The sequence below is a fragment of the Cladophialophora bantiana genome (genome assembly GCF_000835475.1).
Source record: "Cladophialophora bantiana CBS 173.52 unplaced genomic scaffold supercont1.18, whole genome shotgun sequence".
In the NCBI taxonomy this organism is placed as follows: domain Eukaryota; kingdom Fungi; phylum Ascomycota; class Eurotiomycetes; order Chaetothyriales; family Herpotrichiellaceae; genus Cladophialophora; species Cladophialophora bantiana.
In genome coordinates, this window is record NW_015971592.1 from 376,380 (window position 1) to 402,612 (window position 26,233).

Genomic DNA, 26,233 nt, shown 5'->3' on the forward strand with positions numbered 1-26,233 from the left:
ATAATACAGGCCTGGTGTCCTATTTTTATTTATGGTTTGCCATTATATGGTATCATTCATGTAGATATCTCAAGGCTAGGCGGCCTGCTGTTAAGGTCCGACCTTATATGTACGAAATGTACGATATACTGCCCATCCAGGCTATCAGCAGGAGAATATGTAGTAATCACGATCTGTCTCTCTCTCACATCAGGAACACGCCGCCGTCGCTCCTGATGCACGTGCCGGTGACGTTCCTGTCCTTCAGCACGTACAGGAAGGCCTCGACGACGTCCTCGACGCGGCCGACCTCGCCGGTGGCGACGTGTGCGCGCATGCCGTCAAGCGCGGCCTTCACCTTGTCCTTGTCGCCTAAACTGGCTTCCCAGAGCTCCGTGTCGACGCCGCCGGGAGAGATCAAGTTGACGCGCACGGGCTTAAGCTCCAAGGCGAGCGAGCGCGTCATTCCGTGCAGCCCGCTCGCGTACGACGCCACGACGGCCCAGTTTGGCAGCGGCTTCTCCGAGACTGAGCCCGTGGTCAGGGTGATGGAGCTCGCGGGCCCGGATGCCAGGTAAGGGACAGCTTCCTTTGCGACGAAGAAGGGCGCAAAGAACCGCACCATGCCCGCCTGTTTCATGAACACGTAGTCGATCTCCGCGAGGGGTTTCGCCGCCAGCGGGTCCCCAGCGGTGAAGACCACGTGGTCAAGTTTGCGGCCGATCTGCGAGAACAGGTTCTTGATGTTGGCTTCGAGGCTGGCTTCGTCGCCCAGGTTGCACGCCAGGCCTGTGATGGCGGTTTTGGAGTCCGGGTATGCGGACCGAAGGCGCGAGATGGCCGAGTCGACTCTCTGCTGTCGTGAGGACGAGATGTACAGGTGAGCGACGTGGTGTTCCAGAAGGGCTTCTGCCAGGCCAAATCCGAGCCCGGATGTGCCTCCTATGATCAGGATGGCCGTGTTGGCGAGTTTGTTGGTGTATTTCGAGATATTCATGGCTTGCTCTGGGGCAAAGGAAATATAGCGATGTGGACTGGTAGAGGCTGATCAAGTCTGAGCTGGTCAACCGCGATGGAGGAACGGAATAGGTTTGTAGTGTCTGGTTGTCGAAAGTCTATGTCTGATGTTGCTATAATATCTGGTTCGTTTGAGATCTCTAGTTCGTGGTCAGGAATCCCACACATAAGCTACAGGTTGGTTGAAAGAGCCCTACTCGTAGAAGGAATAAGAGGCGCAGTGGGAGCATTCCTTCCAGCTCTATCTATGCAACAGTAGCACCAGGCACCTGCATACGCACGTGAACCGATCTTCCAAGCCACGCCACGGATCCTCCTCCGTATCCTCCTCCTCTCTTCGTTCTAGCATGGCAACCATCGGCAGTTACGGAGTTGTCACTTAAGTCCATTCGCGGGGCTATGCCGGGAGCCGTCGCGAAGCAGGAACGTTGCAAGACCCCTCAAAAGGATGCGAGGTCGTGACATACACGATTTATTCAGTATCAAGGCTAAGTCTGCAAACAGTCTGTCCCGTTCTTCTGGTGCGAATGAATTCGTGAGTGCTGGACCCTCCATTTGATATGTTCCATCAGACGCAACGAGGCTGCCAGAGCAAGGCTGCGTCTCCTGGATCCTTGGGTTGTTTTGTGGCGAACCCTGCCCCATCCACAGGTCCCCTTTCTCTAGTGCCTGGCGGATCTGGATTTGGACTTTGATTCCCTCCTTGTTGTCTGCAGGTCGTGTATATCGTCAGCCAAAGCCCTGACATCGTTCTTCTGAGCCAACTCCAGATAGAAGAACTTCTCCGACAGAGTGATGAGAGTGGCAAAGATCCTGTCCGCATCGGCGGCTCCGCCAATAGACAAAGAGCTGATTTGAGTCTCAAACCATGTATGATCTTCGGTGCCTACTTGAGCAGACAGAGCGCCGATGCTCAAAACCCACAGATGGACTTCTTCATGACCATTCCATTGTCCCTCTGGTACTGAGCGAACTTGATCTCGTAAGAAAGGCGCCACAACTTTGGCTGTCCGTTTTCGTCCAGTAACGGTAAAGGCCACGAGCATCCACAGCACTATCGCGGTGCGAACTGCGTCACTTCTCGGATCGGCAAGTTCTAAATGCAGGAGACGGTGTCTGATGGCAATGCTGCGGACATGAACCCAGTGAAGCCCTCCGCAGGGTTGATCTTCGGCTGAAGATTGCGAGGACTTGTAGACGGAAACGACAACGGCAAGATCCAAGATTATCCACCGCAAGGTAGCGGGAATAATCTGCTGCTGGGCAGACTTGAGGAGACCTGACCCGATGACGACCGTCCCTGAGAGAAGCTTCTGCAGCTCTTGGAGAGCATATGTTGTCATCGGGTGGTCATCGCCGTTATCGAAATCAGAATCAGACCATAGGGGTTTGGTTTGCAGCTCCGCTGCCACATACGCATCGCCAGTCAACAAAAGGTCCATGAGAGGGCCATCCTGGGACTTTAAACCTCCGATTGAATCGATCATGGACTTTGCCGCCTTCAGGTGAACATAAGCGGCCTCTCGATTATATCTGTACCATTCAGCACATCCCATGGCGAAGATATTGAAGATCATCCTCCCAGTGATTGGTTGCCGACTCTTGACGTAGCTCTGGGAAGCTTTGAGCGCTTGATGTATATAGAGAGCGCTGTCCCCCGGTGGTGGAATACCGTCGATATCTTGCATGTAACTTGCCATGTAGGCGAGCAGGGCAAACATGTTGTATTTGTCATGAAGACATCCTTGAATAACACTCATGGCGTCATACCGAAATGCATATTCATGGTCGGTCCGGACAGTCCTTTCGAGATGCCATACGTTGGGGTGAAAGACCCGAAGGAAATAGTGCAGCAGGCTGTAGATAGCTTGATCGACTCTGACGCAGGTAACGTCAAATGGATCGAAATTTACGTCTGCTGAGGCAGGGAAAACTGGGATGGATTGAGGGGAATCTGATGGTGTGAGATTCGGTTGTGAATAGTCCCAAAGCAACGGATCAATATTTGGATCTAGCGGCTGTAAGGGCTGGTCGCCAGAGAATGGTATCGAAGATTCTGATTGAAAATATATTGGGTCAGAGGCAGTTTGTGTCGGAGATTTGGTAATGTGGTTTTTGTCGTGGTTGGGTTGGTCCTGGCCCTCGTCCAACTCACCAACTCGTCGTCCGGGCCGAAGGTGCGGGAACTGGGTAGCATAAATGATACCTCCTTCGGATTTCTTGTACCGCCGTCCCTTCTGGACGTGGCTGTGGATCTTTATTCTTTCACTCTTGTGACTGTGGGAGAGAGAATCAGAGTCTGCAGTTTTATTGATGAACATAAACTTGGGCGCCTTCATCTTGAGTCGAGTTGACCTATGCCGGATGGGAAAGTTAGCAGTCGTACCTCCCTTTAAAAGAGTATTCAAAGCGGTGGTGGTTGTGCTATATAGCAAAGATTGAGTAGTAGAGGACACAACTTCATGAAAGGGGGTCAATCGACAATCGCACCACGGGTTTTAGGTCGAGGAAAGGTGGATTTCGCAAAACAGTCTAGGGATTCCCGTCCCAGTCTCATTCTGTACAGCGGAAGCACAGCCGCCAAATGCAGGAAAAGCCGCCTTGAAGTCTGGAAGATTTGACATTGTGAAGGCCTTAGATGAAGCGGAGCCTCGTAATCGGTAAGGGATGGCGAAAGAGCTTAGATGCCGGTGCTTCGAAAGCAGCGAATATCACGGAGCACGTTCGAGGGCACTAGTAAATATACCAGATATGGGAAGGGAAAGGTGGCGTGGATGCCGCTCACGAGCAAGCCAGGACACTTGTTTGGATAGCCTCATTAGGAAAGGGGTACTGCCCATTCGGGTAAAGACGGCGGAGGCATGAGGCTGCGAGGTTCTTGGCGCAGGTGGCGTCTGTACGAGCGAGGCGAGGTACCTATCGAGACTATGCAGTACCTGACTCGCTAGATATGTATGTGCGAGCCTTGTGCGAGCCTTGCTGACTACTCCAGTCAAATTAGAAAATCGGTGGCTGAGATGGTCCTGCAATGATCCCAGATTGCGATCAGGCTGACTCATTAACGATCAAACATTTTGCCATCCACGACACTAGAGGTGGGATATTGTTGACGCTTTTCCGGTGGCGTGGACCAATGTCGTACTTGAGGCTGCAAGTGATGATGAACAGAACGCATATGTGAACACGGGGCAGATGTGACAAAATTGGCGGCGCAAAGCTGGCCCGCTGCTACGGGCAGAGGGAGAAATTGTGTACCGAGAACTGAGCAACCCGAGCAGTCGTGGTTGGCAGTTGATCCATTTCCACGCTATCTCGAATAGAGAAAGCGGGTTGGGACACCCGAGGACGGAGATCCATTACCCCGAGCTTGCGAGCATCAAAGTTTGTCGTAAACGGCGAGGGGATTTCTTAGATCCATGCTCATTTTGTTGATGCTATTTAACTAATCTTCTTACATAACCAGCCGGCCGACTCGGTCGACTGAGCTGTCACATGCCTCGTTGCAGTTGGTCGTCTATTCTGGGTCGGGCATCTTGAGCACATATCGTCCAGCGATCTGGCCAGCATGCATCATCTCGTACACCTTGGGAAGATCTTTCAGATCCACCGTCTTGAATGGCACCTTGATCAGTCCACGAGCGAAGAAGTCGAGTGCCTCCTCGCTGTCTTGTCGGTTCCCGACGTACGAGGCCTGGATTCTGATCATCTTCACCACTGACTCAAAGACTGGGGCGCGGATGTATGCCTTGGCGGGGAGACCAATCACAATGACGGTGCCTCGAGGGCGGACGTATTCGGCAGCTTGTTGGAAGGGCTTCTCGGTAACTGCGACCAGAATGACAGCGTGAGGGCCGAGACCATCCTTGGTCGCGGCCTTGACGTCCTTGACAACGTCGCTGGATTTGGCAAAATCGATAAAGGCCTGATCATGTTGGTTAGTATCACTTCCAGAGCAAAAAGGAAGCAGCTTTTTAGACTTACGTGGGAACCCATCTTCTCGCAGAGTGCTTTCTTGTCATCTCCCGTATCAATGGCAATGGTATGAATACCCATAGCCCGAGCGTATTGCTGTGCTAGGGAACCCAGCCCGCCACCCGCACCGACGATGGCAACCGTCTGTCCTGGTCTTGCTCCCGACTCTTTCAGACCCTTGTAGACCGTGATGCCGGCGCAGAGAACTGGCGAGACTTCGTCGAGAGGCACGCCCTCGGGGATATGGGCAACGTGCCTTGCAGATGCAACGCAGTACTGTTGGAAGGAACCATCGACAGTGTAGCCGGAAAGCTTGGGGGTGAGGCAAAGGGGCTCGTCTGACTGGATGCAGAATGTGCAGTTCAAGCAGGAATCATTCAACCACTTGACACCCACGGCCTCGCCGAGCTTGCAGATATCATCTGTGACCAACTCGCCACGGGCTACAACGATGCCAGCACCCTCGTGGCCACCGACGAGAGGCAGCTTGGTGGGAAGAGGCCAGTCACCGTTGACAGCGTGCAGATCGGTATGGCAGACACCAGAGTACTTGATGTTGACGAGCACATCCTCTGGGCCGGGCTTGGGGACGGGGATCTTCCTGTATTGCACAGGACCGCCGACCTTGTCGATGATCTGAGCCCATTGCTCGGTGGGGATCTTGTATGAAGTCATTCTGTAGGATGGAGGTGGAAAGATCTTGTTGGCAAGTTGGCAAGTTGGCAATGGGTATGGAGGGGAAGTGCCCGTTCGAGGTCTCGAGGATGGAGATGGTGGTGATGGTGATGATGTCTGGCAGTCACAGGAATCAGGCAGACCTTATGTAGATGTCAGAAGAACTCTCGACCCCTCTCTCCATTGAACAAAGACAAACTCACTCAGCTCAGGATGAGCGGAAACCCCTCAGAGTCTGATCACGTAGGCGCGTGTGTCGTTCATTGCTCCAAACGTATATCCTGTGGACCGCTGAGCTGGTACGGCCAATCAGTGGGTTGATTGAGAGGGCTGGACCGTTGAAGATGTTACATCTCATGACGGGTGTAAGGAGACTTTCTATAAGCGGATCATGTGTTTAGCCACAAGCTGCACAAGATAGCATCCGACCGGCGGGATTGACATGTGGACGAACGGATTTTGTCACAGACAAGGCCCTGGGGACCCTTGGCCGGAGGGACGAACATGGGCAATGAGCAATGAGTGCGGAAGGAGCCAGGATGGAGACTGCAGGAAGATGGAGCGAAAGAAAGTTACAGGAAAAACAGAAGACGAGGTGAGGGGTTTGGCGGGATGGATGGACGGGTGGGCGACAAGAGATGCGAGGGAGCAAGTAGGAGATGGGCGCCGGCGCGGGTGGATACAGTGCTAAGGGGGGGCAGTAGGGACAGATCTGGGCCTGGTGAGCCACAGCAGGGCGGCTGGCGACTGCGCAAGCTGCTTCGCTGTAAGCTTTTTCCGGATCTTTCTTTCGTGCTCGGATCACAAAGTTAAGCTCGCCGAGATGTGAGATCCATGTCCGCCAGAAGGGTTTCGATTCGAGGGACTGAAGGAATTCGCAGGAAAAGGACCAAAGGGACAAAGGGGAATCCGGAGAAGGCACGAAAACGAGGCCCCAGGCTGTTACGGAGTAGAGGGCAATGCGGGGAAAGCTGCCTTGCCCAGGTCGCACAGGGCAAGAACAAGGGGGGCGGCTCCGAAGCACAGCTCACCCACAGCTCACCCACAGCTCACCCAGGTGGCCCCCCGATCCCGCCTACCTAGTGATCTTCATCTACCCTCATCCGCCCAATCCAAGACCTAGACAAACCCGTTTCTCCGCCACATGCCATCATCGCCGCAAGTTTTGGTTCTTTGTTTACCTTACAGAGTGGCATGATAGCTTGCGGGGGTACCAGTACGGCCGAATGTTTGGGTGCCATCGCCGTCGCGACCCTCCATGCCAGTTCCATTGAACCTAGCATTTTGCCGTCACCTGAGGATGAGGTGAGGAATACTCGAAGCTCGATAAGCTAGAAATTGCTCTCTCACTTACCGTCAAATACCAGATATCCCAAAAGCAGTCTCGAGTCTCCCGCACTCGCTCCTCGGCGAACTGCGAAGTGCAGAAGAAGCAGGCCGTCAATTGCCCGACTCCTCGACGCGTTCGAGTGTCTATAAGCCCGCTTCATACTCGGCTGCCGTTTGCTCTACCTCTTGTCACTGCGAAACACAAGTCCTGTTCTCGTCTGTCGTCTGTGAGCATGTCCAGTGCGAGAGTCGCCGTGTCGCGCCTGGAGCATCTTCCGCACAGGCCGAGTACAAGCCCCCTCGAATCCACGTGTGACGGGCATAAGCGAACGCGATGACTGTTCATGCGCGATGATGCAGAAGTGGTCTGATGGCGACCACGCGCACATCTCAATCAGCATTTGCTAAAGCAGGGTCAAATTTCCAACGGCAGACAGCAGACTGGCCAATTGACGGGAGTATCCAAAAATTCTCGGATCTGCGTTCCAGTTTGAACATGAATTGATTGCATGTGCTCGCAACAGAATCTGTTCTTCAAAATGCCGCATCTTGTGGAAGACTAACGAGTTCGACAAATCCAGATCCAACCATCCCTACGATCGCGCGATTTGAAAATTCTTGGTTTTTTTCTTTATCGCAGTCACAGGTTTTCAAAGAGGAGGATGGCGAGGAGCGAGCCTGACAGAATCTGCGCGTCCGGTGCACAGGAGTCCAGAAGTTAGTGAGTACGTACAGGATGTACTCGCTATCGTTCCCAGCAAAAGGCGGCCGTCAAAAAACCAAAAGTTAGTGGGCGCAAGATCATCTCACATGGGCGACACCAGCGCTACTCAGGCTCGGCGTCGGGTCCCGATTCCCTGCAGAACGAGTCCTCCCGCCACTGAGTGAGCAGCCGGGACACTTTCACTCCCGAAATGTTTCCTTTAGAGACAAACGGTGCGTATTCCGCTCACCACTTCGAGCTCTTCGAGAGCATCAGCGACGTGAGAGAGTATAAGATGTGAAGGAGATGACATTACAAGTCCGCACACTCGATGCGAGGTAGATTTTCCTCAAGGGCTATGGAGAAGCCAGCCCAGACAGTACAGACCCCGACCCGATGGGCCCGGGTTGGCTCTCTTCCCGAAGATCCCAAATCCATGGCAAGACTCAAAGAGGCCGCGCAAGCGACGGGATTCGAGGATCCGAACAAGGTAACAAGAACGTTTCACCGAATTCCGTTGTCGCTGGGATTCTTCATAAGCAAACAAACTCAGATGAACGCTGCGTTCAAAGACATCGGGTGTAGCTTCCCGCGGCCTGCTTCGGGTTTCGGGAGCGTTGGGTGAGGCTGGTGCAGGCATTCCCGGGACACGATGGGACGCCGCCCATCACCCTGAAAACAGCCGAAAACACTTGCCTTGGGGGGCTACGAACGACTTGGCACCTGGCTACTAGGCACTACTAGGCCCCCTCGATGGCGTCTATTGCCCGGTTTGGCTGCCCCGCGTTCTAGCCCTCCCAATTGTTCCCCGCTTCCACCCCCCGGAACCAATCCGCGTGGATTTCGAACTACTACTATATGTATAGCGTACCAGGGAAGGTGCTCAATCCGATGGCTTGTGCATGCCTTGTTCAAATGCCGGAGGGTCTCCTTGGATCTGATTTATAAATGCTGACCCCCATTCCTGCCCGACGACGTCTGTCGTCCTCGTGAAGACAATCAACCATCTCTCATCAAACCCCAGGCGTTTCCGCCCAGCAGCCCTATCCAGAGCACGATGGCTTCCAACGGCACTAACGGTGCACAGGCGCCAGCCCCGTCTCCAGCTTTCGATATCTCATCCACCATTCCCCTGTGGCTGGACGGACAAGAAGTCAAGCTGCCGTCGACCTTTGACGTGGTCTCCCCGCTCGACCAGAAGACACTTTACAAGTGCTCGTCGGCCGACGAGGAGGACGTGCAGAAGGCCATCGCCGCCGCCGAGAAGGCATTCACCACGTGGTCTAAGACGAAGCCCAACTTCCGGAGAGATATCTTCCTGCGCGCGGCCGACGAGTTCAAGCGGAGACGAGACGAGCTGAAGCACTACAGCTATAGCGAGACGGGCGCGGCCGAGAGCATGTTCGCCTTCGAGCACAACCTGGCATACGAGGCCTGCAAGAGCGTCGCTGGCCTCATTCAGGTCGCTTCGACCTCTTCCATGCCCGTCGTCGTTGAAGAGGGCGCCAATGCCATGGTGGTTAAAGAGCCGTTTGGTGTGGTTCTCGGGATTGCGCCGTGGAATGCCCCCTATGTCCTAGGTCTCCGTGCCTGCTTGCAGCCTCTTGCCATGTAAGTTGAAAAACAACACAATCGTAAGGAATCTATGACGCTCTATACTTTCCTTTTGAATAGATTTTTTTTTTAAAAAAAAAAAAAAAAAGAAAAAGGATTCATCATATAAGAAAGAAAGTTTGGGCTACAGGCTGACCAGAACAAAACCCGCACAGGGGAAACACAGTCATCCTCAAGGGCCCTGAAGCCGCTCCTGCAACCTACTGGGCTCTTGCCTCTGTCCTTCACACGGCCGGCCTACCCGCGGGCTGCCTGAACACCATCTACCATCGGCCCGCAGATGCTGCGAAGGTGACTTCCGCGCTGATTTCTCACCCAGCCATCAAGAAGATCAACTTCACGGGCTCGACGGCCGTGGGCGCCATAATCGCCTCCCAGGCCGGGAAGTACCTCAAGCCGACCGTCATGGAACTCGGCGGCAAGGCGCCCTCCATCGTGTGTGACGACGCCAACATCCAGACCGCTGCGTTGCAGTGCGCATTGGGTGCGTTCCTGCACGCGGGCCAGATTTGCATGGCAACGGAACGGATCATCGTGCACGAGAAAGTGGCGGACAAATTCCGCGAGGCGCTCAAGCAGACGATGGACAACGTCTTCGCCGAAGCCCCGGGCGGCATGGGAGTGCCGCAGCTCGTGACGGCGGCGCCGGTGCTGAAGAACAAGAAGCTGCTGGAGGACGCGCTGTCTAAGGGGGCTAAGACGGTGTACGGCGACGCGCAGCACAGCGAGGCATTGGCCACGCGCATGCGGCCCGTCATCATCGAGAACGTCACTCCCAAGATGGACATCTACCACACCGAGTCGTTCGGGCCAACCGTGTCGCTGTACGTGGTGGCGGACGACGCAGAGGCGCTGCAGATCGCAAACGACACCGACTACGGCCTGGCCAGCGCCGTCTTCACTGAGGACCTGCGCCGCGGCCTCAAGCTGGCCAGGCAGATCGAGAGCGGGGCCGTCCACATCAACGGCATGAGCATCCACGACGAGTCCGCCCTCCCCCACGGCGGTGTCAAGAAGAGCGGGTTCGGTCGCTTCAACGGCCTGCCTGGTCTGGAGGAGTGGGTCCGGACAAAGGTCATTACCTGGAAGGATTGAGCACGAAGCACTGATCACTGAGCATGAGGAGAGCTTTTGAGTAAGCACCCGTTCAGAGGAGCGGAAAAGTCGTCATGGACGGCCTCAGCGTCGGCCTGTCCCGGTCGTCGTCCGTGTAATGAGTAAGGAAGTACGTAAGTACTTGCAGGTAGGAAGGTAGCAAGATACCTCGCGAGTAGGGAGGTAGAGAGACTAGCGAATTCGGGGGTGGTGGCACCAGCGGCACTACAACTGTGATCCCTCTCCTACCTTAGCTGTGTCTGCTCACACCGCAGGATCTATGGATGACCTGTGCTGCACGATAACCTCCCCCTCCCCCAGCCTGTCTGTTTAGCATCGCCATCATAATGCAGATTCATGCTGGTACATCATTGCTGGACTCCGTAGTCATGCTCTCATTAAGGCTCAATTGATCATTAGGACATACCCCGGACGGGCGTGGGCCAACGCGAGAATCCCAAACTTCCTGGCGAGTAAATCATCACAACTTTGGGGTTTTGGTCAGATTCTCATAGCCGTCTTCCAAGATATGCACGTCGTCCTCGATCCTGACGCCGCCGACGGTCCAGTACCTCTCCAACACGCTCTTGTCAATGTACCGGCTCAGCTCCGGGTCCTCCAGCACGGGGTCCAGGATAAACTTGCAAAAGTAGATGCCCGGTTCGACGGTGATGACGGCGCCGGCGGGCACCGCGCCCCGCACGCGCAGGTACTTGAACATCTGGTCCGGGTCGTCGTAGTTGGCGTGGCCGCCCGTGTCGTGCGTGTCCATGCCCAGATAGTGGCCCAGGCCATGCGGCATGAACGCGACGCTGATGCGCTTGTTGAAGATCTCCTCCTCGTCCCCGACAAGGATGCCGGCACCCTTGAGCCCTCTGATTGCGACGCGGTGGGCGTTCATATGCACATCTTCCCACCGCATGTTTGCGCGCAGCATCTTGAAGCACGACGACTGCATCTCATCAACAATATTGTATATCGTCTGTGACTCGGGCGTGAATGCGCCCGAGATGGGGAATGTGCGCGTTATGTCGGCGCAGTAGCAGTCATACTCTGCGCCCGCGTCGAGAAGGATGTTCAAGCGGTCCCGCAAGGGTTGGTCGTTACGGACGTAGTGGAGAGTCGAGCAACTCGTCCCGCTGGCGCAGATGGAGTGGTATGCCAGCTCATGTGCCCCGTTCGAAATACATGTCCCGACAAAGGCACCGTAAAGTTCTTGCTCATTTGTCGCCGTACGCACCGCCTTGGCGGCTTCAATGTGCCCAAGTGTGGAGATCTCATTGGCCTTGCGGATGAGCGCGACCTCATAGCTGTCTTTTACCACGCGGCACTCATCAATGGCCGTCTTAAGGCACGAGAATTCCACGGCTTTGAAGGGCAAGAATGTGATGTGTTCGGAGACTTGTTCGGGGATGGCGTAGACGGTGGCGGCCCTCGAAGGCCCGTAGGCTGCCAATGCGGCATTGACTTCGTTCGAGTAGAGGACATTGTCGACGTCATATTTGGCCATGGCCTCCTCTTTGGACTCAGGCAGGCCGCTCCAAATCACGCTGTCCGGGTCGATGGGGGGGATAAAGAGGGTGAGGATGTCTTGGGGGATGTTGTAGGTCAGGTACGCGTCGGGGAGCTTGCAGCCGGAGAGGTAGAAGAAGTATCGACGCTGTCGGAAGTGCATGGCCTGGTCGTCGTCTTCAACCATGTGGGTTTTCTGGGCTTCGAGGTATATGACTCCATGGCGTGAGAAGCCGGCGTCGATCATGTATTGAGCGACGCGCCGACAGTGTGCTTTGGCGGGATATTTCCCCTCGAGCATTGTGCCGTTGACAGACATGAAGGTGACGGCGTCTGCGGAATATGTTGTTGGGCCTGACTGGTAAGAAGGGCGGGAAGAGACGATAGTGCTGCTACAGGTGAGATATTAACCAGAAGGGCAGACGCAGTTGGGTACATAGCCTCCCCGCATTGGGTGCATCCACCCTGGGCCTGTACAAGTATGGCCTGATGGCTCACCAGGTCTTGTAATATTATGGCTTCCTCCTTCGTTACGATTTCCTCCTATGGACACACAGCATAATTTCCACCAAGGCCGCTTATCCCACGGTTATTACTCTATTAGAGCAATCGTGGCTACTTCACTGTTGCATTGAATATGTTTGATCTATCCTTACAACACCGCGCTGACTGGTTAAATTCGTAATCGAAAGCGAGTCCTTAAAAACAGGAAGAACATGAAGAGGCCCTGCTGAGGTACATAGCTCCCTTCGTCAGGTGGGTGCCTATAGTTTGTTGAGGAGCAAGAGGCAATCAGTTCACCAAGCCACAACTTGACCCCTCCTCCCCATGTCATGAAGGCCGAGCTTCTTGTCCAGCAAAATGACCCGACAGCCGCTTGAGATAGTGTTACGGCGATGAATGGAACTGCCCTCTGTACGACTGCGCACACGCTTAAGTCCATCGTATCAGAGCTGCTCCCTGCTGAACAGGAACACAGGACGTTTACATGCCAGGCGAGCGAACAAACGGCCTGATGCTGAGCAGAATATTCCAGTACAGCTTGATTCCGTAGACGAGATGATAAAACTGGCGGAAATTAACTGCAACTTGACCTCCGCCTCTCACTGGGTTCAAGGCATCCCAGTTGCTACTAATTGCGAGTCGAGGAAGGAAAATGAGCGTCGCAAATGCCCTCTATATCCGAAACCATCCATCTTCGCGGTTGGCCGACTTTTCCTGTCGAAGGATATGACATCGACTGGTGTAGCCTGGTGAACGCAGTTCGAGAGACCTTGAGCAGTGGGAGAATGGCCGATGGTACTGGTTTCATCTCAATCTGGGCTGACGTCGGATCTCTGGCTGATGCCGTGGTACAGCGAAAGACTGTTCAATGAGATCCTATAGGGACCGTGTGCGGAAGAACGATCTCTGGCCGGTGGTACCGTTGTACATTGCGCCCTCAAACGTTTGAATGTCAAAGCTCCAACTTAAGCCTCTTCATCTCCTCCGTCACACGACATGAATGGCCGCCATCACATCAAGTGCTGCAAGTTGGGAGTGACTTGTTGGCAAATCCATGGGACCATCCCACCAGGGGCCGTATTGTCCCTTCCCGTTTGTATCTCTCAGCTGCAAACTTTGGAACTGCGTCTCGATAAAACTCGCCAACTGTGTTTGCATTTCTGGGTGGCTGTCGTCGCGGCAGAGGATCCTGTACAGCTTGGCCAGGCTCCGTAGCAATATGGCTTTGAAGCCAATAGCGTCGTCGTTCTCCCATGCTGGCTTTTTGTCCGGACCGGTGCCAGGGTACGCCCCAGGCTCCGTGAGTGTTCCATTCACGTCGACCCAGCTGCCCCGAGTTATGGCATGGCTGGCCATATCACAGGCCAGGGCCAGATACGCTTCTGTCGTTGCAGATTGAATCAAGTCCAAGTCTCTCGATTTCAAGGTATTATAGATGGCGATAGATGCTGCAATAGCTTGGCCGGTGTTGTACGTGAAGGTCCAATCGTAGCTCCGGCCTGTGCCGAGATCGATGTGATCCAGGACAATATACCTGTCTTGATCGAACCTGCTGCGCAAGATCCAAGAGAAGCTGTTGATGGCAGAGGCGAGGAATTTTTCTCTGTCCGTTTCGTTCGCTTGCTGACATGCTAATCGTGCTGATAGCTCCGCGTAGAGACCAGTGGTAACGGCATTGACTTGGGTTTCATTCGGCTTGCTCGACCAAATCACCCCGCCTCCCATGTCGGTGCCGTTGATGATATATTTCCCAGTCGGAATCACATAGTGGTTGACATGTTCCCAGATGGCCTCTGCTACTGCAAGATGACTCGGTCCCCCCGTAAGATCGAAAGCCTCCAATACACAGATCGCCCACCACATAGAGTCGTCGTTCATGTCATTGATGCAGTTTGTGGTATTCACCTCGACTTTGCCGATGAGGCCGTCCAAGATGCCGCTGTAGGAAGGAGTATTGGACCAGAGATCGTGCAGCGCGATTGCTGTGTAGCCATTGGCTACTTGCCAGTAGCCGAGGCCACTGATAAGACCGCTGTCTTGTTGCGACGCGAGGAAGACGTTGATGGCAGCTTGAGTAATGCCGATGGTAGAGGTTCCATCTGTTGCAAGAGACATGTCTGTGTTCATGTTCGTTATGGGGCGAATGATTTCGAGGCAGGTCTTGTATATGAGGCTTCCGAGAAATAACGGAGCCTTGACTGGGCCGCAGCCCTCATATATCAAACGAAACATGACTGATGGCACAAGATCACTGAATGTGGTCTGAATGGCCATTCACCCTGCTATACAAGACCAGCTGTTGCGAGATGCGAGCGAATGCTTGGGCGGTCACCCTGCCTGGCCGTGGAGAAGTTGCATTCACATCAAAAATCCTCGGGCGAAGGAGAAATGACCCCTGCGCCGTGACGGCTGAAGCATCTGGGCGTCGGCTTCGCAAAGTCCCTAGTCATGCTGCACATCAAACCTGCGTAATGGCGCCTGGGGCGTCTGGTGGGCCGAGACACGGGACCGTCGCGGTGTTTGACAGCGGTTGGATGGTAATGGCATGAATGTGTAGTGAACCATCACCAAAATGACCAGACACGACCGAGGGCGGGAAGAACGTCAACCAGCAGACAGACAGAAACTCGCAGTCGAGTAAGTGATGACCCAGTCGTCACCGTGGCCGCCATATGCAAGGAAGAAGAGCACAGCCGGCGATAGAGAGCTTGACCGGTTGGTGGAGATGCTGGAGATGCCAGGGTGTTCTACCGATTGGGTGGAGCGCCGGGTAGCAACAGAACTGTTACCAAACACGGTCGTGGTGACAGCCCGAATATTCTTATAATATTATTATCTCCATCCGTTGCCGTTTTGGGAAGTATCACCCGTCCGCTGGAATACAAGGTGTCAGAGTATCGACCTGTCGGAGATGGCGACGGTGGCGAGCACAATATATAAAGGTCGCAAGATATGGCTTCAGCGGTCGACATTCCAGCTTCATCACTCTCATAAGATCCTCAACGTCCCCCTGCCAAACCCAGCACAGCAACCACAATCATGACTTCCTCCATGTCTACCATCCTCATCTTCGGGGGCACCGGCGGCATCGGTGAATCTTTTGCGCGAGCCTTCCACGGCATGGGCAAGAAAGTGATCATCACCGGCCGCCGTGAGTCTCGCCTCGCAGAGCTGGCCAAGGCGCTACCAGGTCTCGAAACGTACACCATGGACAACAGTGATCTGGCCGCTCTCCCCGGCCACGTCAAGACCATCCTCTCCGCGTATCCTGACATTGACACGGTCTGGGTCAACTCTGGGATCCAATACCAGGGTAATTTCTTGTCCCTCGACAACTTCTCCGACGAAAAAATCATCAAAGAGACCAACACCAACATGACTGCTCCCATCATTCTGGCTCGCCATCTCGTCCCGCATCTGTTGTCTCTGGGCCGCGAGGGCACCTTCATGATCACCTCTTCTGGTCTCGGATATGTCCCCATGGCCCTGTTCCCGGTCTATTGTCCCTCGAAAGCTGCGGTCCACGCGTTCCTGGTCGGACTCAGAGATAGCCTCAGCGGCACCAACGTCAACGTCATTGAAATCGTACCGCCGTATGTGCGAACAGATCTCGACGCCGAGAACCGGTTGGACAAGCTCGCGACGCCAATGGAGTTGGATGAATACACGAACAAGACACTGGAAATACTGCAGAAGCCGGCAAAGGAGATCAAGGAGGCGGGCGTTGGTTTTGCAGACATGGTGTCCCAGAAATGGAGGGAGGCATACAATCCGTCCCTCCACATGTTACATTCGCAAGGGTGAGATTGGGGAGAACGAAGGGGTGCACGGGCGATCATGGCGCTCTCTGTATATGTCCAGTGTGTAGGAAGTCCGAAACGTCTCGCTCATATCCATCTTCTCTTCCTCTCCAACAGCAACTGTCCTTTGACCACCTTCACATCAAAGCATCTGCGTCCGGGGGTATACTTTGTACAATAAACCGGAAAGTGCCAAAGACAAGTTCAATACCAAACCCACCTGTACAAGTCACGCTTCTGCACTGTTGTCCCAGTCCTCTATGTTCAGACAAGCCGAATGAGAACTAACTCTCCGTATCCGCCACATCGCCGGCGACTTTCTTCAAGGGAACATTCGGGTCACTGGCAGGCTCTGCGTCGGGGTCACGTTCTTGCCCCTGATCCTTCTGTGCTGGCTCGTCGGCGGCTTTTCCCTTCTTCCCCTCCGCTTTCGAATCCGACGAGTTGGATGATTCTCCGTCACTCTTTGCTTCTTTGGCTTCTTTCGCTTTGCCCTTTGTTTCTTCCTCTTTCTGTTCTTCTGTGGTCTTGTCCTCTTTCGGCTTCGGTGGTGCGGTCGCCGGACTCTCGTCTGGATCCGGCGCCTGCTGCTGAATTGGCGCTGCTGTTGGGACAGGCGGACCTGGATTGAGGCTGGCCGCGGGCGCCGCGACGGGTGCTGGTGCTGGTGCTGCTATTGGCAATGCAGCAGCCTGCCCTCCCGCAACAGCACCTCGACTTCTCAGAGTTGCCCCAGCGTAGTTTGCATCCACCGTCCCTGTCATATACATGTCGGGATTGTTCACGGTATTGTTTCTCACTGCCCGATCATACAATCTGGTCAGTCTCGCAACCTCACTCCTGACGGTGACTGCGGCTGCTCCCCTTTCTCCACCCTTCCCATCGCCCGTATCGATATCATCGTACCCATTCACCCCGGCACTTATCCCCAGCCACATGACTTCGGAATTCTCGATTTCGTCAACCACCCTCTCCAGATCGTCTCTGTACATCCTCGCTCTCATCGGCTGGCCCCTCGACTTCAAATATGCAACAAGACCGGCAATGATGGTGTTCATCGCCCCGAAAATGGTGATCAGTATGTGACTTGACTCGGAGGCCCCCAAGGCCGTTAATGCGGCACCTAGGACGACCTGGGAGAGGAGCATCGTGTTGGATAACGAAGCGGTCATATAGTAGGTAAAGCGCTGGTTCGCGAGTTGATGAGTAGCCCTGCCGTACAAGGACTTGGGCGGCACTGCTGAAGCACGCGATTTACCGTCTGGGGACGGGGCGGAAGAGGGAACCCCGACCATCATGCAGAATTGGGCATGAGGATCGGTTGAAAAGTTGCTGTTGTCGGCATCGAGGTGGTGGTACGAGGACCAGAGAAGAGGCGTGTGTTCGTTGGGCATCTTGGAGGATGGAACGAGCAGGAGTCTGCTGCAGCTTTTTGAATGGCGTTGAAATCCAACCACTCTCCTGTACTGTCAAGACCTCCGAAGCCGGGCGATAGCTTTTACTCTCTCTATTCAGCTTGAAACCGCCGTGTTTGGGTGGCAGCGCGTCTTCGAATGCGACTACAGATCGACGTCTCAGCCGATGCCAATTGCCCCCCCCAAAAACGAATGACGATACTGTCTTTACACAAGGCGCGAGAACTAGACAGCAACAACCAACGTCTTAAGTCTCCTCCACAAGAACGACAGATTACTCAAGGAGCAGGAAAAAAGCTGCAAAAGGAAGCAAGCAAGCTGAGGAAGAGATTGGGTTACAGACCTCGTACTAGTGCGTGGGTGGCTGGGCTCAGCTCTGCTCTCGCCCAAGACTGACTCTCGATAACTAACCAGAACGACCCGGGTACCGAGTGAGCTGTCCGCCAACTAGCCACTTTGCGACCTTCCGAGTCACCTATCCCGCCATCAAACCACCAAACCACCAAGCCGAATGGAAAAATAAGTGGCACCCTCCTTGCACCCTCCCAAGTATATCGCGGGGAGAACAGAGATGGCCTTCGTTGCTCTGTAATGAGCATTTGCCATTCCGTTCACCTTGACCGGCTAGATATAGAGGCACTCTGTCTTCCTATGCTGTTAGCTGCGTTCGATATAGCGACCACTTCGTCCTCATTGATCTGTCTTTGGCCACATTAGATGCGGCTTGCCATATGCGGGTCAGACTGTGTCACTTGCATTTTTTTTGTTAAAAAATTTGGATTCGGCTTCCTAGTTTGTTCTCATTATTCATACCAATGCATCATATCCAGTTATATCAAATCCTTTTCCATATTCATGGCGTTGGAGCAAGACAGCGCACCAACCCAAAACAATCCTTGCATCTGCTGCGCCAGAACACTCCGCTCTTGATTCCATATAACGAATAGCGCCGACAGTAAAAAAAAAAAAAGCTTCATGAAGGAAGACGTCCGTTTCTCCCCCCTGATGTTAGAACCCTTGGACAACAAACAACGCTAGCAATTTCGCGTCTGCTTCCCCAAGCAAAGCCTCATGCTCTTCTCCACGCTGCGGTCTAACTGATTACCGCCATATATATTTTGATGCAAAGTTCCAGGGTTTCCTCGATCTTCGACTCCAGAGATCGGTCACGGTGCCCCAGCATCGTCAGCCCGGAAGAATTATCATCAATGGCTTCTTGTTGCTGCTCCCGTTGCTGCTCCTGTTGTCGTCGTTCCTGGTCCCTCGGGTGCTCCTACCACCCAACGCCAGGATGCCACCCGCCCAAACTCGTCGACGGGGAACCCATCCAACTACTCTGGTTCTGTTGGTTTCGGGCTAAGCTCTGCAAAAGCACTGCCGGATGCGTACTTGGGCTTCCTCCCAGCCCTGATCCGATCGGCCGATTTCCAGCAGAGCCTTTCCCCGCCATGGAAGAAGCAGCCTTCAATTTGGAGTCGCACTGCGTGGTGGAATGCACATGGTAGGCGCAGCCCTTGTCCCTCGCTGGGTCGCCAAACTTTTCGATTTGCCATTGCCATACCTTGCGCATGATCAACATCGCCAACTCCGGGATCTTGAAGAGTTCTTCAAATTCCGCGCGGTCGGTGTCGTCCGCAACGCTTTTCCTGAGGTGATCATGGTAGTAGCGCGGAAATGTCATCATATGGTGGACGAGGTGCTCGATAAAGAAGCGTTTCAGCGGTGATTTGTGCGGTCCGTGGAGGTGGACGAGGGCGAGGGCTGAATAGTTGGGGCGGAGGTTTGCAGACGCTGTTGAGTCGGACCCGGTTTGGGCGTCTCTGTCTGCTCCTGGTGCGGATAGGCTTGAGACGAGGCTCGGTCTGCTGGCGTCTCTGTTGCTGCCGTGTCCTCCACCAATAATGTGATGGATGTGACTGTGATTATGGCCGTTCCCACTGCCACTGCCACTGCCACTGCCCAGTCTATAATTCGTCCGGATACAATCCATGATGCCGTTCTGCAGCTCCTCCATGCCAAACTTATCCGCCATGCAATACGCCTGCGACATGTCACACATATCTAGCCCGGTGGTCCCTCTTGCGCCTGCCGTACTTCCACTACCAATTGCACTCGTCCCAAAAGTCCCAAAGACGGGCAGTCTTCCTCGATATATCCACTCGACCACTATGCTGAATGCCTTTGGGTCGTCTTCCGGAAGGTAGAGTTCATTCTTGTAACCCTCGTCGAAGCGGTTCTTTTGAAGGCATTTTTCCATGAAGGGAGAGCGCTGGCAGATCAGGTCGCGATGGAGGTGGAAGCGTTTGCGCTTCGGGCCGACGTGGACGGTTACAATCTCCGAGGTTGTGAAGCTGGCGCAAACAGTCAGGAAATCATAGGGAACATTGTCCCGCACCAAGTGAGGCAGAGAGCCGGTGGCAAACAGGCATATAGTGGTGGATGTAGACAGGGAGAGGATATCCCGGGAACTTGAACTCACTTGTCCACATCATCATCGTCATCATCCTCTTCCTCGTCCTCGTCCTCTTCCTCCTCTTCCTCGTCCTCTTCTTCCCCCTCTGGGTCGCCGGAGCCATCGCTGTCTCGGGCATTTTCGTTCTCTACCTCTGCACCGTCACGCCTCGCTCCATCGCCAGCGGTCAATTTGACCTTGGACTTCCCTTTCTGCACGCCAGCCGCTTGCGCCTCCACCGCAGGGCTCTGCGATTGTGCGGGGGTTGCTTGGTTCATCATGTTGTGCTCCTCAACTTTGAGGTTGCGAGAGAAGAGAGATCCAAACATGAACGGGAGACGAGGCTGTGGGGAAGAGGTGGAATGATAGAAGGCAGCACTACTCGGTACCCAGCAGAGAGGTGACAACGACGCAGGCCGGAATTCGAGCGGTGGGGCAAGTGTCACCGCGTCAAGACCGACCAACTCCATCGCGTCTGCAAGTCCTTGGTAGAGGCGCTTCGGGACTCGTTCCGAGCTCATGATCCCGACCGTTAAAGTGATAAGGCCTGTACTTCGTAACTCTATTGTACGGAATGCTTTCCACCTGGATCCAAACTCGGATATCACAAGGGGTAGTACTGATAACCTTTTTCATCCGCTGGGCCTGACACTTGCCCACCGCCCAGTCCTCTGCCTGCGCTATACGCGGTAGTGATACTGATATTGACCCCCGAACTATAATGATACAAGGATAACCTGAAAACAAAAAGCACAACCTCGCTTTGCACCAGATAATCCAAGCTTCTTCCCCCCCTTCCCTTTCTCACTCGGTGCGATTGCATTCGACCGTCCCTCGCACTCTGGGTTGATGCCAGTGCGGTGCCAGTTTCAACCCAATGCCTATGACGCGAACCTAGCGCTTCTTCGCTCCTCCAATGCCGTGCCCTTGTCCTTGCGCATCGAAATCCGCCCCTGTCGCTCCATGCATATGCTCAATGTCGGCCGAAGGGGGCGGAGGCGGTAGCGTCAGGGGAGGCGGCGAGATCGCAGGACCTGCGTCAAAACCGGCTTCACCACTGACTTTCCTGACCCTCTCTCTCTCCAGTTCGCGTCGTAACTCTTCATTCACCGCATCTCTCTCCTCTAGTCTCCTCCTCGCACCACTTCGGTCAAGCAACCTAGCCTCACGCTCGGCTTTCAACCTCCTCTCCAGCTCTCTCAGGCGATGGATCCACTTCTCTTGCCCTTGACCACCACCTACGCTTACTGCTGTAATACTGGCAATATCTGAGCCCGACGCTGTACTTGGTGGTGCCGGAGGGGCTTCTCGTGGGGGGGGCGGCAGGGAGAACTTTCCGTCAACGGGGGCGTTAAAGGGCCCCGCAGGGATCATCAGGCCACCCCGGTCTCGTTCGCCTCCCTGTGTATACCCCGAATGACGACTAGAGATCGAATTCGAGCGCAACGAGGTGACGTCGCCGCCCATACTGGCCAGATGTTCCGCAATGCCTGTGGAATGATGTCTCTGCAGCTCCATCGTTCGAGTGCGCCTCATACTCGAAGAACGAGCCGGAACGCCGACAGCTCCATTCACTGCTCCGTCAACTTGGCCGGGTCCCTCATTTGACATGATGCTTGAATATCCCGATGCCCGGCTCTCGTTCCTGTCTCGTCGGTGGTGCAGATTGTGGTGTGCCTGCTGCTGTTGGAGAAGCTGGAGCTCGGCCTTGAGTAACCGGTTCTCACCCTTCAACTTGCTGATTTCGGGAGTTCTGCTGGATTTCGGCGTTCGAGCTCCCGTATCCATGCGGCTTTCCATTTCCGACATCTTGATTTTCATCTGCTCCCAGCTTTCTTCGATACGTTCAAGCTTCCGGGTCCGTACTTCTAGGGTCTGTTCCAGTGCCTGGTACTCCTTGTATAGCTCGCGTTCGACGCGTTTGATCTTGTCTTTGAAAGTGGAAAGAGTCCCTTCAACCTGCTTTGCAGCCAAGAGCAAATTCCGGCTAAACCCAGGCCAGAAGAGCATATTCCCAATCACTTCTTGAGAAGGAAGGTTGCCATTGATCAAGCTGTTGTTGTGAGCCCAGTCTGGTCCGCACATAGCAGAGAGCTTCTTCCACAGATTGAGCAACACCTGGTTCCTCTCAGATAGCTGTTCTTTGAGTTGAGTTTCCATCTGTGCCATCCGCTTCCTGTCGGTCTGACGAAGTCCTTCGAGTTCAGCAATCCTAGTAGACGCGGACGTGAGTGCCCTAGTGGTCGAGTTATGACCCTTGTTGGTCTTCTCAAAGTCCAACTTGTCTTGTCGTCTGCCTGCCTTCTCCCGCTCGTAGGCGTCAGCCAATTTTCTGCATTCATGGCTCGTCGACTCCAACAACGCATCACGATCAGCAAGCAGATTCTCTGTCTGTTCAAGTCTCCTTCGAACAGCTTCAAGGTCAATAGTGGTCTGATCCAGCTCTCGCCGCATCTTGGTGACCGCACTAATCAAGCTCGACCGAGAGCTGTTCGGATCCCCAATGATGTTTCGCAGGCTCTCCTCCAATTCAGATAACCGCTCCTGGTACGATTTGGCTTCAATGTCTCGAGCTGATAGTGCTTTGCGGACTTTCCGAAGTTCGTCCTTCGCACCGGAAGCTTCCCGATTGAGATCGTTGATGACCCGCTGAACTTCCTGCTTTTCTTGACTGGCAACCGCGTCTCTTTGTGCCCTTTCCTCGTTGATCCGCCGTTCGAGTTCCCTGCTCTTATCTCTTTCTGATTCCAGGTTAAGGTGTACTTTCTTGAGCAGGGACTCCAGATCGCCAATCTTGATCTTGTCAGCGTCTTGCTCTTCACGGAGGAAGGCAATCTCATTATGGCTGCTCTCCTGTTGCACCGTCAATCTTTGCACTTTGCTTTCAGCCTCGGAGAGAGTCTTTTCGAGATTCTCAAGCTCGCGATTCGCGTCCTCAAGTTCGGCCTTGACAGACTGGTACCGTGCTAGATTTTGCTGCGCATCCTCTTCAAGACGGACAAGGCCTTCCGCGGCAGACCGCATCTCCGCCTGCAACGCCTTGACATTCTCGACCTGGGCTTTGAGTTCTCCATCAAGCTTGGCACATTCCTCAAGCTTGGCATCAAGCTCATCTCCGAGACCGTCGATTTCCTCCTGGGCCTCACTCTTCAACTGTTGGAAGGCTTGATCTTGCTCCTCTGCGTCACGCAAGGCGTTGTCGCGCTCCTGGGTCAGCAAGTGAAGCTCTTCATTAAACTGATCAGCGTCTGCTTGCGCCTGAGCATCCACAGCGTCGAGTTCTGCGAGTGCTTCGTCGAACTGGTTCTGGAGGTTCTGGTTTTCGAGTTTTAATTGTGACACCTCGTCGCGGAGCTCGTTGATCCTAGTCTCGAGGGCCTCGCGTTCTTGGTCGCTCATCCGGGATAACCTCGTTCCATTGCTTGTGCGGGAATGGGATCTTGCTCTGGACGCCGACCGGTCGAGAATACTGTCGCCAGCCACCGATCGAAGACCGCCCATCCGTCCAAGTTTCAAATCTTCAATTTCCTGGTACAAGCGCTCCTTTTCTTTATTCCGAGACGTCAGAGTAGATGCCTGAGCGCCAATCATTTTCTGTAGCTCCGAAACTTCATGCCTCAATCTCTCAATTTCCGCGTCTTTGGCATTTGCTGCTTCGACACTACTAGATCTCGAAACAACCGAGCCTCCAATCTTGATCTTGCGAGAGTTGGACTTCCCGGACACGAATGTCTCACTCCTGAGTTTTGCGACCTCTTCCCGAAGTCGCTTGTTCTCTTCTTCAGACTGCTCACGCGCAATGGTCTCTGCTTCAAGCATATCCTTCCACATATCACGCTCTTCCCTGGAGCCGACGTCGGAAGCAGCAGCTCGAGTATCGCCCAAGGATTTGACCATTTCAGCTAGCTTTCGCTTCTCCGTTTCCTTTGCGAGGTTCTCTTGGCGGAGTTTGTCTATCTCTATCTCAGTAATTTCGACTCTTTCTCGAAGATAGATGACTTCTTCCTCGGCCGTCGGACTCCTTTCCTCGTCGGTGGCATATCCTTGATCAGCATTCGGCGAGTCGCGGGCACCGGTCTCCTCGAGCTTCTTTTGCAGATCTCGAACTTGCTTTCGTAAATTATGATTATCCTTTTCCAATCTCAACCGATCGGACTTTAGTTGTACATTTTCCGTGATCATCTCCTTGATGCCATCCTCCGATCTTTTCTGTAGCGCTTGGTCCAAGAAATGGATCTTCATTTTTAAGTCGAAGTTCTCTTTGCCCAACTTTTCCACAGTGCTTCTGTGCTCTTTCAACGTCAGGCCTCGCTTGGGCCCCGGAGTCATGCCTATCATAGTGTTGCTCTTCTCCGGTGACATGCTGCGCTCTTGACGATACTGACGAGCAAAAGTTCCTGGTACTTCTAGATCTCGCACGTTATTAGAGATTACTGCATCTGTAGGCATGTTGAAGTTGAAGACCGATGCCCGAGGGGTAGAATATCCGCCTGCCTTGTTTGAGTTGGGGCTCTCTTCCTCCAACGTCGTTAAGTCAGTTGCGCCAGCCTGTCTCTGCGAGCGAGGTTCATCGTCGCTAATTCCTGATATCCCAGACATCATGCTTCCTAAGCTAGCTTGTCTGGAGATTGTGGCCCTGGCTTTTCGCTGCGCGCTCGAATCGGGCAGGGCACCTCCCGATTGCAGCGCAAAGTCCGCCCCTACGGTGACATCGCTAGCGTCTGTATTAGAGCTGGCCATGGAATCGTAGGATAGGCGCGCCTGGGAAGATCTCTTGTGTAGGTATCCTGGTCGCCTTGTCCCTTGTTTAGATGTGCTTTCTGTGCCTTCTTGCTGTCCGTCAGCGCTGTGCGGCAAGCCCAAATATCGATTCTCGTTCTTTCGTGGAGTGGCTTCATCATCTTGGGCACTCCGAGACCTCCTCTCGAGTCTCATCTGATCTTCTGTTTCATTGGCCGTCTCGTATCCGCCTATGGTGGCCAGGGATTGCACTCGTGAAAGTGTTCGGGCAGCGGCAGCGGCCGTGGGGGAGGAGGACATGCTTTCAAGGACGGATGTGCTCGGTAGTTGACGAGTGGACCCGTCGCTGTCGACGGTGTCACGGAACGCATGTCGTTCCGGTGCGGGAGTCTTGTAGGCGCCAGGTGGTGTGCGCGGTGACTGGGGGAGGTTTCCCGCAACATGGTTCTCCGTGTCGTCGGACTGGTAGGAAATCTGGATAGGATGTGGCTTCTTCCGCACGGCGACATTGTCATTGACGACGCCGAACAAGTGCGTATCATCTGCGCCAGTGGCTGTCGAGCTCTTTTCCACTAAGTCTGAGTGTTCGGGCAGGAAGCTCGATTCAACATCCAATAACTTCTTGTTCATCTCACTTTCGTCCAACGTCATGTTCGCAGGCAACTCGAGATTGGTGTTTTCGTCCACTGGCTGCAGGAGGCTACTGGGGTCCCTAGGACCAGCCAAAAAGGAGGAGGGTTCATGATCTCGGATAGGCGAATCATCGCGGTCGCTTTCAACGGATGCCACGTCGTCCTCCTCTTCTGGATCGAACCCACCAGGTACTCTCGACGACCGGCGCTCAGTGCGAGGCCGACTGCCTAGCATCGAAGATGACATTGTAGAAGCTAACACTCGAATCAAGGCTATTGTGCTTTGGGCATGCGCAATGGCAAGCCGATGTGATTCGGGCCTCTGAAATCCTGTGGTGCGGACATCTGTGTGGAGAATGGAGAGTGTTGACGCGCGATGACGGAGTGGTGAAGCAGCGCGTTGGTTGTGTCAAGGCGAGGGCCGGAGAGGGAGAATAGGGGGATTCCGCAGGAGGTCGTAACCGTGAAGGACTCTGGCAACTTCGAGAATACTCGGTTTCTGTGCGCAGGTTCGATCGACCGAGATGGTGAGTTGTGTCCGGGGGTGGAAGAGAGTGTCTGCCACAGCGTCCATGTCCAAAGTGTCTGCCCCTTCTCTGAAACCTTGCGCCAGACTCAATCCGGGCGGGTCATCAACATAAGGCAGGGGTCCACTGGGAGATCAATTAAATCGCCCAGTCTGACGAAATATTCCCCCCTGAAACACCATAACACGCGCCTAATAGACACTGCAGGCTTATGCAGGCCTCGCAGGTTCCTCTGTCAGACAACACCATTTCGCCTTGTCACCCGGT

At 54.2% G+C, this 26,233-nt stretch overlaps 10 protein-coding genes across 10 annotated transcripts; 2 read left to right on the plus strand and 8 right to left on the minus strand.

The window, feature by feature from the left end:
• Positions 1-184: 184 nt before the first annotated feature.
• On the minus strand, positions 185-976 carry Z519_10428 (uncharacterized protein; the record flags this gene model as incomplete). Its single annotated transcript, XM_016768145.1, has 1 exon — positions 185-976. The coding sequence occupies one exon, from the start codon at positions 974-976 to the stop codon at positions 185-187; it is 792 nt and encodes a 263-aa protein (XP_016615613.1).
• Positions 977-1,658: 682 nt separating this feature from the next.
• Z519_10429 (uncharacterized protein) lies at positions 1,659-3,335 on the minus strand (the record flags this gene model as incomplete). Its single annotated transcript, XM_016768146.1, has 1 exon — positions 1,659-3,335. The coding sequence occupies one exon, from the start codon at positions 3,333-3,335 to the stop codon at positions 1,659-1,661; it is 1,677 nt and encodes a 558-aa protein (XP_016615614.1).
• Positions 3,336-4,510: 1,175 nt separating this feature from the next.
• Positions 4,511-5,643, minus strand: Z519_10430 (uncharacterized protein; the record flags this gene model as incomplete). The annotated part of the gene is made up of 2 exons (XM_016768147.1): positions 4,511-4,918; positions 4,978-5,643. 2 exons carry the CDS (start codon positions 5,641-5,643, stop codon positions 4,511-4,513), a joined length of 1,074 nt encoding a protein of 357 aa, XP_016615615.1.
• A 3,089-nt stretch (positions 5,644-8,732) lies between these two features.
• On the plus strand, positions 8,733-10,384 carry Z519_10431 (uncharacterized protein; the record flags this gene model as incomplete). The annotated part of the gene is made up of 2 exons (XM_016768148.1): positions 8,733-9,286; positions 9,445-10,384. 2 exons carry the CDS (start codon positions 8,733-8,735, stop codon positions 10,382-10,384), a joined length of 1,494 nt encoding a protein of 497 aa, XP_016615616.1.
• Positions 10,385-10,865: 481 nt separating this feature from the next.
• Z519_10432 (uncharacterized protein) lies at positions 10,866-12,215 on the minus strand (the record flags this gene model as incomplete). Its single annotated transcript, XM_016768149.1, has 1 exon — positions 10,866-12,215. One exon carries the CDS (start codon positions 12,213-12,215, stop codon positions 10,866-10,868), a length of 1,350 nt encoding a protein of 449 aa, XP_016615617.1.
• Positions 12,216-13,387: 1,172 nt separating this feature from the next.
• On the minus strand, positions 13,388-14,515 carry Z519_10433 (uncharacterized protein; the record flags this gene model as incomplete). Its single annotated transcript, XM_016768150.1, has 1 exon — positions 13,388-14,515. One exon carries the CDS (start codon positions 14,513-14,515, stop codon positions 13,388-13,390), a length of 1,128 nt encoding a protein of 375 aa, XP_016615618.1.
• A 924-nt stretch (positions 14,516-15,439) lies between these two features.
• Positions 15,440-16,204, plus strand: Z519_10434 (uncharacterized protein; the record flags this gene model as incomplete). The annotated part of the gene is made up of 1 exon (XM_016768151.1): positions 15,440-16,204. One exon carries the CDS (start codon positions 15,440-15,442, stop codon positions 16,202-16,204), a length of 765 nt encoding a protein of 254 aa, XP_016615619.1.
• A 280-nt stretch (positions 16,205-16,484) lies between these two features.
• On the minus strand, positions 16,485-17,594 carry Z519_10435 (uncharacterized protein; the record flags this gene model as incomplete). The annotated part of the gene is made up of 1 exon (XM_016768152.1): positions 16,485-17,594. One exon carries the CDS (start codon positions 17,592-17,594, stop codon positions 16,485-16,487), a length of 1,110 nt encoding a protein of 369 aa, XP_016615620.1.
• Positions 17,595-18,888: 1,294 nt separating this feature from the next.
• Positions 18,889-20,396, minus strand: Z519_10436 (uncharacterized protein; the record flags this gene model as incomplete). The annotated part of the gene is made up of 2 exons (XM_016768153.1): positions 18,889-19,966; positions 20,095-20,396. The coding sequence occupies 2 exons, from the start codon at positions 20,394-20,396 to the stop codon at positions 18,889-18,891; spliced, it is 1,380 nt and encodes a 459-aa protein (XP_016615621.1).
• Positions 20,397-20,961: 565 nt separating this feature from the next.
• On the minus strand, positions 20,962-25,686 carry Z519_10437 (uncharacterized protein; the record flags this gene model as incomplete). The annotated part of the gene is made up of 1 exon (XM_016768154.1): positions 20,962-25,686. One exon carries the CDS (start codon positions 25,684-25,686, stop codon positions 20,962-20,964), a length of 4,725 nt encoding a protein of 1,574 aa, XP_016615622.1.
• Positions 25,687-26,233: the final 547 nt, after the last annotated feature.